Source organism: Protopterus annectens, chromosome 9.part0 (assembly GCF_019279795.1).
Source record: "Protopterus annectens isolate FY-2018-M chromosome 9.part0, PAN1.0, whole genome shotgun sequence".
Lineage (NCBI taxonomy): Eukaryota > Metazoa > Chordata > Ceratodontiformes > Protopteridae > Protopterus > Protopterus annectens.
In genome coordinates this window covers 231,447,517-231,462,520 of record NC_056743.1, presented here as the reverse complement: position 1 = coordinate 231,462,520, position 15,004 = coordinate 231,447,517, and the positions used below count along the sequence as shown (strand labels likewise).

Sequence of the window (15,004 nt, the reverse complement as noted above, 5' to 3'; positions counted from 1 at the left end):
TGGCATCATGCCACCAGACCTTAGTTCTTAACAGGATATCAATAAAGTAGTTATAGCTTATCAAATACTACTTACACTATCCTTAGTGGCAAGCAGAGCCTACATCATTTCAACTTCATTTTAAATAACTTGTAGACATCTGAGGATGGTATGGAATCAGCTATGAGCCACGAACAGAATTATTGGTAAGTATTTTGCCAAACTACACAGACTATTAAAAGATTATGGGCAACCAAGACAATTAAGATGCTCATGGTCAAATCCTTTAGAAATATGCATAAATAAGATTGTGAGTGGCAAGGCATTGATTGTTACAGCTCTTAGGGAGTGGACATTTGCTGTCAGCTGACTAAAGTGTGGAAAACTACTGACACTTAAAAGTAAATTAAAAAGACATGCAATATGTCAGTAAATTCACCTCTTTTGTAATAAATTCCCTAATGGAGTTAATTCTCCCATAAAACTAGAAAATCATACAAGCACAATGCAATGCATAGTCACAGCAGTAACAGCATCATAGCGACTACAAACTAACATTAAAACCTGTGAAGTAATATGCACAACATATATACCAATGGCAAATTGTTAATAGCCAGTGGTCCAAATGTTTTTACTAATTATATTCTCTATTCATTCTGGGATAACACTATGTCTGAAGTCTCCATCAGACAGTAAACACCAAAGTTTACATAGAGTTAATACTGGTAGACAATTGTTTATTACACTAAGATGCTTTATTATATACTATCTATGTTGTACACTAATATACTTTTTGTACTCTCTTGACTCTCAGTATAATTTAAACTTTCAGTTAATGTAGGTGCTAACTAATTAAGTCAAGTAATATACTGCAAGCGCTTTTTGGCTACAAATCAGGCCAAAAACGGCAAAGGTAAAGGCAACAGATAAGTATACTTTAGATTACGTATTAAAAAAATATGAAAAACAATTCCTTGTTATTATTGTTTGCCATGAATAGGCTGGTTTTAAATTAAACAATATATATATTTTCCACACCTACTTCTAAGTATAAAAAAGTTGATATGTTTAACATTGTTAAAATATTTCTGATTTTTTTTTTTACTGAGGATCACCTGTCTGTGACGCATAAAGGTTTGTTGCTTCGGAACACTACCTGGGTTATGATTTTTGTAAATTATTGTGACTGAGCTCATCAACAAAGTTTTAAGATGACTAGTTTCTCTGTTTTTTATTTTTTGCTCAACACTCGTGGTGGTGAGGTTGAAACTAGATAGATTCCTGTGTTTGTTCATTTTGTTTATTTTTTTTAATGAGAAAAAGATACAAACTCCACAAGCCAAAATACCAAGCAGACCAAATAAGATACTTTATTTAAAGCAAAATAATAATAAACAAATCAATCAGAGTTTAGCTTCCATCACAATCAACTTCCATCAGACCATACAAACAAGATGTGGTTAAAAAGAAATGCATAAATAAACCGCATTTGGATGTTTTGGTATTCAACTTTGCAGTAATGTTTCCAAGTGCAAATTGCATTTAGGGACAATCAAGCATTGCAATGATCTCCTGAAATTAATCATTGGCTGTAATAATGGTTAAACTGTAAAGCATTTAATGTCATTTATATATGTGGAATTGTGAAAAAGAAACATTTTCCATTTCTGTTTTTCATACTTCTCTACAGCAAGTAAACTGTTGTGGCACACATCAGTTTTGTGATAAACATAGGATTATAATATCAATAGAGAGGGCAAAGAAATTAACAGTGTAAGTTTCCTCCTTAGTAAATAAGGCAAGATTACAAAAACTGAACAGAAAGGATTTTTATAAAGATAAAATATGTCAGCCAGTATAATTCAAAAACTTAAGGCATGTTTTGCAAGCCAACTATTTCTTTTACACCTGTGTGTAATTTGTCTGGTAGTATAGATCAGACATTAAACTGTAAACTGTTAATGAGCTTCTGGCTGCAGTCCAGCCCTAGGTCTGATTCCTTTAGCCTCTACCTGCATACTGTATGACTGATCATGTCAATTAATCAGGCAATGATCCATAGTTTTCACTGCAAACGCCTGTGCCATATTAGCCTAGCTGGTAAGCAAATAAAACATCCACTTTCTAAGCATAATCATCTAAGCAGTCCTTGCATTCAACACAAGAATTAAGATTATAAACTGTTAGTAAACTGCTTCTTGTAGTCCAGGATTGGATCATTCCACCTCCTTTTGCCTGCTATGAGACTTTGAACAAGTCACTGAACTAGAAAATGCTCTGGGATTGCCCTTGAAGAGAACATTTGTGCCCAATGGCTTACCTGTTAACAAATACACAAATAAAACTATCTTCTTTCTGGACAACTTACTTAATTAGAATAATATTCTTGGCTGATCAAGGAATATTCTTGGCTGACTGAGGAATAAACAGCAAATAAAATGATTCAGATATGGTTAAAGATGTGTTAATCAGTATATACACTTGCAAGACTGCAGTTATCCTTAACTAAGCTACATATCTTTGTACAACAAAAGGAAACAATTTACTAGTTAAACAAATGTAGCATATTTTTCTTTCAAAGTTATGGTTCTTAAAGGAAAAAAAAAACAGAGTTAAAGATCAGCCTTTATGCCCAGCACAGTTTCAGAGTTTATATCAAAATACCCTACAAATCTACTATTTTTTTGCCATTGTGTTTTCCATACATCATTCAACCAGCAGTACGCTTGAATATTTAAAATACAGACAACTTGCTTTAGAAATACAATAATGAAGTTATCTGACGAAGACTCTCAAATTTATAATTAAACATATTCAGTTCTTATTATATTATAGTTATATGCAAACAATCTGCATTGAGTGAACTAAGAGAGTTGTTTTTGTACAAGTAAAATAAAAATAAAAAACCTTGAAATTGTCATCAGCAGATGTTAACTATGCATGTTAACATTTTGTTTAAATGTATTAGCAATTGTGTAGGGGTTCATGGCCCTAGATACTTGCTAGCACCTTTACACAAAACTGCTGTTATACAGTATGAGCACCTGTAGAAAATAAAACCAAAAATATGTTTTGAATAAACTACACATTTAATGAAAAATGCAGAAAAAACATATAGCCAAAAGTGAAATTCTAACTCAAGCATGTAAAAAATAAATAGTACCTGTATGGATTTTCTCTCATTGCTGAAACTGCCTAGGGAATGATATTTGCTCCACTATTAGGTTGTTTCCACCTCCACTTAGACAGTTTTGACTACAGAATAGCTGAAATGTTCTTTACAGGCTGACAAAATCCGAACTGACAGTCACTAACAATTGATCTGAGACTTAAAGCCAAATGCTCATAGCTGCCTGTGTCAAAAATCCTCAAAAAAGTCAAACTGCTGCAGAAGCAATAGATAAATGAAACCAAGTTAAATGAGACTGATAACTTCCTTCCATACTTTATTATGAATTAGCACAAAAAGCAAAGAACAAGTGCAGCTTCATGGAGCAGTTGCAGCTGCAGGTTAATTCTTTGCAATACAGTATGCCTAGTCTTTAGATCTAGGCCACTGATCAGTGATGTTCAGAGCAGAACTGGGAAGCATCTGTCCTGTGATTCTGCTTACCATTATACAAACAAGCTTTGTGGTACGATTAACTTAAAATCAGGCTAGAACCAACAGTAGCTGGGCAGCAGTTGGCCAAAGGCCATAGATTAATAAGAAAGAGTCCTGTATTCGCACAGCAGACATCTTTCAAAGAAAACTACACATAGCTGTTTGTTATTCACAGAGCATTATGTTTATGCAATAGGCTGATGTCAGACACACACACAGACACACAGACACAAACTACTTGATATACTGATTGTACAGATGTTCTTAGTAAGTAATATTTTAATGGACATCATGATAAATTAATAAGTGGAATGACTAATGGATATCTTGGTGGGAAATATGCATATATAAAAGAAAAACAGTGCAGTTACACTCATTGTTAACATTTTAATAAATTATATATTGCTCCTTAAAGTATTGTACAGTTTTCTATTTGTGATGTTAGCTATTATTCAAAATTTTTTTAATGTATAATCATCAAATAATCACAAACTGATAGTAACAGATGTATGCTATGCACAGAACAGCCAAATTCCTTATCTTCAATGGACTACAGAATGCAGTTGCCATATATATATATATATATATATATATATATATATATATATATATATATATATATATATTAGGCAAGTGCTAGGCTTGTCAGCCATTTTAAGCCTAGCCAGTTTCATATATATATATATATATATATATATATATATATATATATATATATATATATATAGGCAAGTGATAGGCTTGTCAGCCATTTTAAGCCTAGCCAGTTTCCCTTGTTGTGCTACCAATAACCTATCCCATTTGATTATATATTGGCCTTATCCATCCCATGGTTGATAGTTATATATCACCCTCAAATGATAGTAACTAGGATCATACCATAGATAATTTGAAGGGACTCATGCATTGGATAAAGCATTGAAGAGCTGACTATGTTCATTAGTAGTATAGGGGGGCAGTCCAGGGGTACATTTTCTGTTTCTCATCCATTGATCTATGTTGCACTTGAAAATGAACAAGGATGAACTTTGTTTTGTATGGATGGGGAGTCTGTTCCACAGTAGCGCTTTCCTCTGCGAAATACAACTGTCCCTCCAAACCATTCTGTTGTTGTGGCAGAATAGATTTATATCCCTAGGCCAAGTATATCTGATACCATTTAACTTACTGGTGTACAACAAATCCATCAGAAATTGGTTGGAGGATGCCTTCTATGCCAGACACAGGTCACCTCTTAGCAGTCTGTAGGTTACCGAGTATAATGACAGATCTTTCAGGCAGTCGATGTAGGACGTGTTGTTTAGGTATTGTATCCTTTTAGTAAGGTATCTCTGTGTGCATTACCCTTGTTGCATGTGCCTGAACAGATATGTGCCAAAGGGGACATTATATTTAACGAATGGTCTAATGAAGGCTGAGTAAAGGGAACAATGACATAAGCAGATCTAGGCACAATCCCTTTGTTTATAAACTGTGCAGTATAGGACTGTCTTACAACAATACATACACATTGGTCAGAAATTACATCACTGTCCAAATAAATTCCCAAATCTGAAACAACTGGGTTAGCTCTTAGGGGCATATTGTCAATGTGGTAGCTCCCTGGGCTAGATGACTTCTCAAAGGATACAATAATTAATTATTTTGGCATTTAGTTTTACACCATGATTTTGACACCAGTTACTTATTTGAGGAAAACCTTCCTGCAGAATGGTTATATCATTTGGGGATTCAATAACTGCTCTTAGCTTGCAGCTATCTGTAAACTTACTCACCCCGAGACCTTTGGCATTGGCTTTTATTTCAGAAAAGTAGATGCCAAACAGGAGATTTCTCAGCACAAAATTCAGGGGATGCCACTGGTGACTGGTCTCTTTGTGGGATTAACTTCCACGGTTTTGATTATCTCCATCTTGTCTGTGAGCCAGTTGGCAATCCAGAAGGTGACACAAAAGTTTATTGTAGCTTATTCAGCTTTTCTACTATGCTTGAGCTGGGAATTGTGTCAAAGGCTTTGGCCAGATAAGGATATGCAGAGTGTACAATTTTACCTTCATCCATTGCTTTGGTGACCTTTTCAAAAAACTCCTCCAGGTTGAGTAAGCATAACCTGCCTTTGAAGAATCCAAAATGAGATGGGTCTAGTGTTTTGAGGATCCTTATGACTGGATTAGTTCCATTATACATCTTTCCAAGACTTTGCATAGAAGCCTGGTCAAATGTATGAGTCTGTAACTGTTGCAGAAAAGAGGAAAATCCCAGGATGCAAAATACTCCCTTACCAGCCTCAGGAAGAAGTTGAGATCCCTCATAAAATCCTCCAAAGCTAGTTATGAAAATAAAATTGCCAAAGATTCCAAAGACAACCACAAGGCATTCTATAACTATGTCAAGAATCAAAATGGCAATGCTCAGATCTATCCTGAGCTACAACAGAATGTCATTAAATATACTGATCCCAAGGATATTGCCAATATCCTGGCAGATTGATTCAGTGCCAACTTCACCCCCCTCTCACCCCCTAAATGGCCCATCTCAATACCGGAAGACTGCCAAATTCCAGTAACAATGGCCACACAGGTAAAAAAGCGCACTCTCCAAAGCTAAGAATACAGCATCCATGGAACCAGATGACATCCCAAGCTGTGTACTACATGAACTACAAAATGAACTGGCACCTCACCTAAGTGTCATGTTTAATCATACCCTCACCTCAGGCTTTGTGCCCACTGAGTGGGTCACAGCTACAGTTATCCCACTCCACAAGGGGGGATCCACCTTGGATCCTGGGAACTACCGCCCCATCAGTCTGACAAGCCTGATCTGCAAGGCCATGGAATGTATTACCATGGAACTTATAAACAAAGACATTGGCAACCTTAAAACACTGGACCCCACCCAGATTGGGTTCGTGAAGGGCTGATCCTGTCTCCTGAACCTGACTGACTTCTTCGAATCAGTCTCCAGGGCCATGGACGAGGGTAAGGCAGTCCACACAGCTTATCTGGACCTCACCAAGGCCTTTGACACCATCCCCCACTCTGGAATCATAGATAAACTTACTAAGCTGGGCATTAATCCCTATGTCACTTGATGGGTTGCCAACTGGCTTACTGAGTGAACCCATACTGTAAAAGTAGCTGACTCCAAATCCAGCTCCAGGCAAGTGACAAGTGGAGTACCTCAGGGTTCAGTCCTGGGACCTCTCTGAAGTACAGGCCAATACTAAGGGACTCTGGCTAACAAAGTTCGCAGATGACTGCAAACCGGGAGCCATTACTGAATCCCCAAATGATATGGATACTCTACAAAAGGGCCTTACAGAAACAGATGTTTGGTGCCAGAGCCATGGGCTCAAGCTCAATGCCAAGAAATGTATAGTTATCTCCTTTCTGGAAAAAAACATGTACCCGTGAATTACCAAATAGGTGGCAGTACACTAAACACTGAAAGTGTGATAAGAGACTTAGGGACACAGGTGGTCAGTGGTCTCACCTTCAATAACCACATCGCCACAGCAGTCAGGAAATCCTTCTATGTGGCACACCTCATCACTAAGGGCTTTTCATCCAGAAAAAAGGAGGTCATTGTCCCACTGTACTCATCCCTCATTAGACCCATTATAGACTACAACGCCCCATTTGGTATGTACCTCTCAAGACATCTGCAACAACTGGAAAGGCCACAGAAATACCTCACTAAAAGAATCACAGGCCTAAAGCAGATGCCCTATGCTGACTGCCTTAAAAAACTCCAGCTATACTCTGTCACATATCGTCTACTCTGAGGTGATCTCTGCTTGACATACAAGGCTATGACAAACCCAGAGCTGTTGGACATGCTACACTTAAAGAAATCCCAATCCCTCAGAGCCACACGCTCCAGGGATCTAAACCTTGTTATCAGAATAAACAAAACATGCTGGAGGGATAGGTTCCTAACCCAGAGAATCCCCAGACTCTGGAATAGACTGCCCATACATGTCAAGCAGAGCGCCTCTTTGGCCCTCTTCAAAAGGAACCTTGATGATCGGATGGGAGAAAGGAAATTCACCCCAGGGATCAAGTCAGTCGCCCTGCTAGATTGGGGTCCAGGGAAGTAAATTGTGTGGGAAGAAATAGCCAGGGAATTGTTATGGCTAGGCTTGTATAGGCCCTAGGGCCAATAGCCTATTACCAACCTATGAACTGCCTAGGTCTGTAGAAGGTCCTCCCTTATGCAGGGGAATGATTGTAGCTGTTCTCCATTTTCCAAGTACAAACTCTGTATGGAGGCTAAGATTGAACAGTGTGGCTAAATCATACTTCATGCTATTTAAGATGCATTCAGAGATATTGTCAGGACCCATCAATGCAGTATTTTTAGCTTTTGATAGCATTTTTAGGACTTGGTCTTGTGTGATAGCTGGAGGTGCACCAGTTTCTAGTAAATCTTGAGGGAGAGAGGTATAAAGTTAGAGCTAAAATTATCGGCCCTTATGTTTGCTGTATCTTCAGCCTCAGTGCAACATTATTCACAATCAGCTCAATGCACTGCTGCATTGTGCTTTTGAGATTACAACCATAACTAAAAAATGCTTAGTGATTGTCTTTGGCTTGGGTAGCTATTTTACCTCAAACATGGCTTTGGTAGATTGTATTATGCTCCCGAGTGGTTTGATTATTTCACTGAAAAGGGCTCTAAACATTAAGGGAATTATTCTTACTTTTGGTCAAAATTCTTTTCCTTGTATTAGAAAACTTGGCTGATATTATGGTTTCACCATGTGGGTTTGTTTCTGGGGTTGTCCTGTACTTTTTCCTATAGGGTACAGCTGCATCTATGCAACTGTTTACGTGCTGGTATAGTGTGTTGGTGTACATTTCTGCGTATTCAGTGGTGTTAACTGGATTTTGTGAGGATTTCAAGCTTGCCAGTGTATCACTTAGGAGTAGGTAGCTTGTCTTAATGAAATTTTAACAGTACCTTGGGTGAAAGGGATCTCTGGTTTCATTGTTATTGCAAAGAAGACTGCTTTATGGGCAGACCTAACAAGTGATGAAGATACCCAAGGGATGGTGCAAGATGGTCCCATATTAGTATGGACAAGATCGAAGATGTTATTCCCCCTAGTGGTTACTCAGACTAATTGTTCCAGGGCATTTGTATTGACAAAGTCCAGGAAAGTCTGTGCTTGTGCACTAGTGGTGGTGTACGTTTCCCAGTCTATAGTTGGATAGTTACATCTAGTAGGAAAATGGTATTGGGTTTAATACTTAGTGATTCTATTTACTGTATCTAGGTGTTGTAGCTTTCCTTTGTCACAGATGCAGTCCTTTAGCTTGGTAATACATGGGATGAAACCTTTCTGCTGGTTATTTGGACATGAAGAAGCTCTTCTTTTAAAAGCCTTGATGTGAGTCTCTTCTGGATGTAGCTTGATACACCTCTCCCATTTTCCGCCTCCTGCACAGTAGCTCATCTGAACATGTGGAAGGAGTTATAGCCCTGCACAATCAGATTTCTCTCCCTTATTTTAAACCATGACCCAGTCACTACACAGACATAAATGTCCTCCAGGGTGAGAAGGGCTAGTATGGAGTAGAGCTTCTTGTTCAGGCTCCTAGCATTGATCAGTAACACCTTCATATTTTCCTTTGTTGTTTCATTATGTTAGAAGGTTTATCAGGTTGGTATTACCTAAACAAGCACTATAGGGGTAAACAATGTCTGTACCAATAACTGAAACTGCAGTGGAGACAGATACAGGACATCCCAAGTAAAGCAATATGGTTCATTGATCATATTGTCCCAGGCTGATGACAATTCACCCCCTTTGAATTACATCAAAAATTAAACCAATTACTGAAGTCATTTATGTTTTGCTCATATCGCAGCATCATCCTTGTAGAAGGTAGAGCGCTGCTCAGTGCTAAGGTCATACCTGCCTTGGACACATTCTGAAAGCTCCATCGTCTCTCTTCATACAGTCTGGGGAGGTACACCTCAAGTCATTGACACCGGCATGAACTATAACAGAGTCATACTGATACACAAGGTTCAAGGACTTGAGTCCATGCATGATCTGATGGATCCTGGCACTAGACAAGCAAGTAACCATCACTCTTTCCTTGCTCAGCCTAGAAGGAGGTGCATCTGTATGTTTTACAGTGGAGTCACTTATGACAAGAATGTTTGGTTGGGTTGATGCCTGCATTACAGGCTCAGCATCTGTCACTTTGGGACTCTCTGTGCTATGTGAGGAAGTAGGCTTAATATGTTGAGTGTGCTTAGTGCCTGTGTTCTGTTTTGGAAGTCTTTGAGGGTTAGACAAGTTAATCTTTAGAACATCAGCATATGCTGGATTATGAGCATTGTGATGGCCTTGGAGAGGTGTGATGTGTGGTATACTGCTCACTATTTTGGTGTTTTGAGTTTTCTGCATGTGTTTTTTTTTTTTTTGAGTAACACATGATCGTCAGATAGCATGAGGCGATTCTTACACTGCCTCAAGATACCCATCTCAATCAGGCTGGTAGAGAAGTTCTGGGTAAGTGCTGGTCCAAGATACTGACAAGAATTACTCTGGAAGCAGAGGTAACTAACTGCTTGAAGTTTTGTTTTGTCTTTCGGCTTTTCCCCGTAAGGGGTCACCACAGCAGAACTCCGGTCTGCTAATGATTGGCAGCACATTTTTACGAAACGCCGAAGTGCCAGCTCAATGCTCAACCTTCAACGAAGGCACGCCCATTTATGCACGCATGTCTTTCGAATGCTACCCAACCGCGGGGAAGACATGCAGACTCCACACAGAAGGCACTCCCAAGCCCAGCCAAGAATCGAAAGGGAGAACCTCTTGCTGTGAGGTAACAACACTACCGCCGTACCACCGCGGCAACTAACTGCTTGGAGTATGATTTTAAAATCATGTTTAGGTGGATTTGCTACTGACTATTTAAATTTCAATACCACGCAACTAGCCTGGAAACCTTCTTCTGTCACCAGCAAGAATTAGTAAACCAGTTATAGCAAAATAAAATCAGTAATCTGATACTAAATTCAGTGCAGCAGTATCAGTGCACTCAATATTAACAAATGTTACCAAAGGTCTTTTAGTCTGACGAATAGTTTTAGGGCAGAGACTTTGCAAAACGATACTTAAGTGCTTATGGTCAATAGCCAATAAACAGGGAGAAGGAGGGAATTATGTTGTCAAATTACCATAAGGGGCAGGCAACAACAGATACACTGGGTTTAAGAACACAATTCCCAACAGAGTAGGTGGAAAGGAAAAAAACAATTAGATCCTTTTCACTGAGTTGACTTTCCTGGAACTGCTCTCAATGCAAAGACAAGTCCTAAACTAGCGTGACATACACTCAGGACACAAGAATGAGACCAGGGCTTAATAATAACAGATAGACCACTTAAAACAGCAAAAATCTAGTGCAACTATGTACTTGCATCACTAATATAGGTTTAAAGACCTTAGCTAAAGCAGATACAGACTGCTAAAATGAATTTATAATCAGATCAAAAAATGTAGCATATCTGCATTTCTTTGACTTGTAGAACTATTACAATAGTATGGAAGATATATATATATATATATATATATATATATATATATATAAATATATATGTATACAAACACACACACAAACAAACACACACACACACAATTCTGGAAAATATTCTGAGATAGAATGGATTAATCCTGAAACAAGCAAGCAAACAAAATAACTACTGTTTTTTATACATATTGAGAGGTACTTTTTCTATGAAAATTTGAAAAGGGCCATCATAAGTATATCTTTTCATGGTATGTTAAATATGATGTTGATTCACTTTGTAATGAACAGCACCACCCTTTAAATGATACATACATTTTAAAGAACACGAAATGTTCTAGTTTTCTGAGGAATTCATCCTTCGTTATCTCATCAACCAAGCAAGAGTTGAACATTACACAAAATCATTCATGTTTTATCTGAAAGGCTTAGCCATTTTCTCTCATCTAAGGGTACCAGCATTGCTATGTATGTTAATTAAAATTGTATCTCTATCAACTTGCATAAAAAAGATTCTTGTCATTACACAAAAGTACAGACATAATATCCATTAAAAGAGAGAAAGGAAACATTGATGCTACAGTAAAATCAATGTTAAAAATACATATATAGAAAATGTTACTGCAAGAAGTAATAATGTTTGCACAATTGACTTTCATCAGGAACAAAACTAATAAGGAATGCCAACAATGGATATTACCTAATGTTCCTTCTTGTGTGTTGTCTTGAAACAATCTAATTATTTATTTGGTGCTATTGCTACTGTGGTGAAAGAGGGTGAAAAAGAGAAAATGTCAGATGTGGGTAGTGGGTAGCTGTAATGGCTAAGGTGATTACTTCTAGTATTATCGTATGGTAATCAAGTGTGTGTGTCTGTGTGTGTAAGTGTATATGAGCATGTGCATAAATGTCATAAAAGCATAGAGAGGACAGCAAAAACAGCTGACACAATCTTTTTGGTCTCTGCAAAATATTTAGAGGAAAAGTGAAGTAAACTTTTTTTTTTAATTTATTTATTTATTTTTTACTTAGTTAAGCAGAATTCCTCTAAAGTATGTATTCGTCAAACAGAGTTTTAATTACATTTTTAGGCAGGGTCTTTGTGAAGTGTATATTTTGCCAGATAGGACATTTTTTTATTGCAAAAATAATTACCTGGCAGGAATAGTGAAAGTGGAATAATCACCTACCATTGTTTTCATGGAATTCATACATGGGCTGTGATATTATGGCAAAGCCATAAAATTCAGTCCCAGGAGAGGTAAAACAACTAGTTGATGTTTGCATGAACACTAGTTCACACAACAAACAATGCTGACATTCTGCTTCTACAAGGACTCACGCTGCAGTACGTCCATGCTCTTCTGTAGATCATATGAAAGAAATAATATGCTTACGTAATGCTCTGTTTTTTTCTGAAAAAGCAGCAAATTGTTACGGTCATGGGTGTCAATAACGTCTTACTTCTATCATAGGTGTGTAATAAAAGGGGGTGAAATTTTATGAGGCAGGAGGATAATGAGAAAAAAAAGATTTTATTTGAAATCACTGTCCATTTTGGGTAGACTAACCCTTATCACTTGGTATAATCCACCTGTGGATAAGCAGCTATTCCACTCATTGCTGTCATGTGTAATGCTTTGAATTCCCCCCATGACAATTGTGAAATTTGGCCTATATGTGACCAATCCTTACAGTGGGGTTTACTAAGCTTATATTTATTTCCATAAATAACACCTGTAAAATTGTCTTACTCATATGGAACAAAGATATACATTTAAATAATAATAAATATAATCTGTAAACTATACATACAAGGTGAGAATAAACCAGAGCTCTTTAGAAGAATTCCTAAGGGATAAGATGCTAGCAAAGTTCTTGGCTGCCCATATAACAAATATATAATTTGGCCACCATGCCAGTTACCAGTGGAGTACTGGCTGATATGTTACTTGGTGGCTGTGCCAACACATATTTTGTAGCTTCAGCTTCAGTCTTGTCTGTAGTACCTGCAGAAGCATGGTCCACCTTCAGGTCCCTGGTTTACAGTTTTAAAAAGATTTGGTAAATTCAGAAGTCAACATTGCATATATTATAAATAAAATATTTCACTGATTGAATATCATGAGTGGAGGATATAGCTTCATTTTCCCATAATTACTCCGGTATATAGATAATATCCAGGAGATTATTGGGAAACTGAAATCAACTTGCCAAATACTGGCGTAATAAATTAAAGGGTGAAAAATGATGTAGCTCACCCATGTACAAATGGGGAATTAAGTTATTGATATTTCTGAATAAACAGAGAAAGAACCTGATCTTTGTCAAGCCCTATATTCTCGTCAGAAGTGTATGACCAGCATTAAGATTATTTTATCACAAAGTTATACCTAATTCCTACTGAAATGTTTTAAATCAAACTGTTTTAATGTTATTGGCATAGGTAAGACTATTATAAAATAAATTTATTCATAGAGCATTTCTTTCTCTCCAAAGAATAAGGAGCGAAGCAAAAAGTAAAACATAGAAAAATCCACTATGCCTCCCTTCTCAGACTTTCTAAATTTAACCAAAATGAAAATTAAATTAATTAATGAAATTAATGCTAATACAATAGGATGAAAAAGGATATTAGCTTACTACAAATTCTAGTCTAAACTGCCTTTGTTTTGGAAAAATTGAACGATATGATTTTGCAATAATTTCTTCCCTGTAGGGAAATTAGGCTACATAATAACGTTTGAGTATAGAATTATCATCACAATTTAACTTGAGTGATTTGCCACACCTTGTATATAATGTAGATACTCAGTTTAGTCTAGGATATGATTTATGTATTTCTATAACTGAGACAACAGAGATTAGTAATGCTTGTAATTTCTGTTGGAGTTCAAGTATCACTCAATTATATGATCAGTATAATGAAACATTATGCATGTTATTTATGTTGATTGCTGTAACCAAATATCTTAATACAGTTGAGAGAGTGAAAAAGAAATGCAAGAGCAGCCAGTTTGTATCTCAGCACTTTGGAGTATAAACTGAGATGCAACTTGAAAAATAGCAAATCACAAAACTTGTTCTTCTACCATTTATGAATTTTTGCGGGGATACTTCCCCCCTTGCATCAACAAAGCGGGACCTGCACCCCTTCCACTGTACCTCTGCTATTTATGCATATTAACTCCAAGAGAAAGGAAAATGGTCCAAGATACCACAGCCATGGACTGAATAATATATGCCCTTCATCTGTATTTGTACACCTGTACTTTCAAGAATCACAGTTACAGGCACTGTAGTACAGATCACCACATTTTAGAAGCAGTGACATTTAATAAAGGTTTTTCTACTTATACGGTATGTTATGTAAAGTTTTGTTAAAAATTTCCTTTTGTGTTAAGGAGCTAAATTATAATCAATATTCTTATTTTCAGTGTTATAAGAAATCAAAACTATGGTATTATTCTGTTGAGACACTGCTTTGCTCCATCATAACTTTTTAGCAAATATAATACAACAAAAGTGATGGCATAAACTGAAATATATATTTATGAAGAATACAGACCTCATACGATATAAATGTGTATCGTCCTTAATATATTCTATTAAAACTGCAATTTTCTCTATCAATATCCATCCTTCTATAAACATTATTAAAACACACTTTAATTATTTTAAAATGTTAAAATAAAATGCAATATATGTCCTTCATTTACATATTGTTGGCATTTGCAAATGTTTTGGACTATTAACACTCACAATACATGTAAGATTACACTTTAAATTACTTGATATTTGCTTATGTTTCTCATTCAGCATTCATCTATCTGTTAACTCTAGTAAAATAATGGGAGGCTGGCATAATGGT

General features: G+C 36.7%; 1 protein-coding gene across 4 annotated transcripts in view; it reads right to left on the bottom strand.

The window, feature by feature from the left end:
- The window catches only part of TUB (TUB bipartite transcription factor), a 1,349,284-nt gene that overhangs the window by 976,969 nt on the left and 357,311 nt on the right, over window positions 1–15,004 (bottom strand). Inside the window, exon 1 of one of the 4 annotated variants that reach the window (XM_044082803.1) lies at window positions 3,143–3,413. The exons of the other annotated variants lie outside the window; for them this stretch is intronic. Within the exon in view, the coding sequence (XP_043938738.1) occupies window positions 3,143–3,162 (20 nt within the window). The 5' untranslated portion in view covers window positions 3,163–3,413. Of the gene's footprint in view, window positions 1–3,142; window positions 3,414–15,004 lie in introns of those variants that run through there. 4 annotated transcript variants of the gene reach the window in all.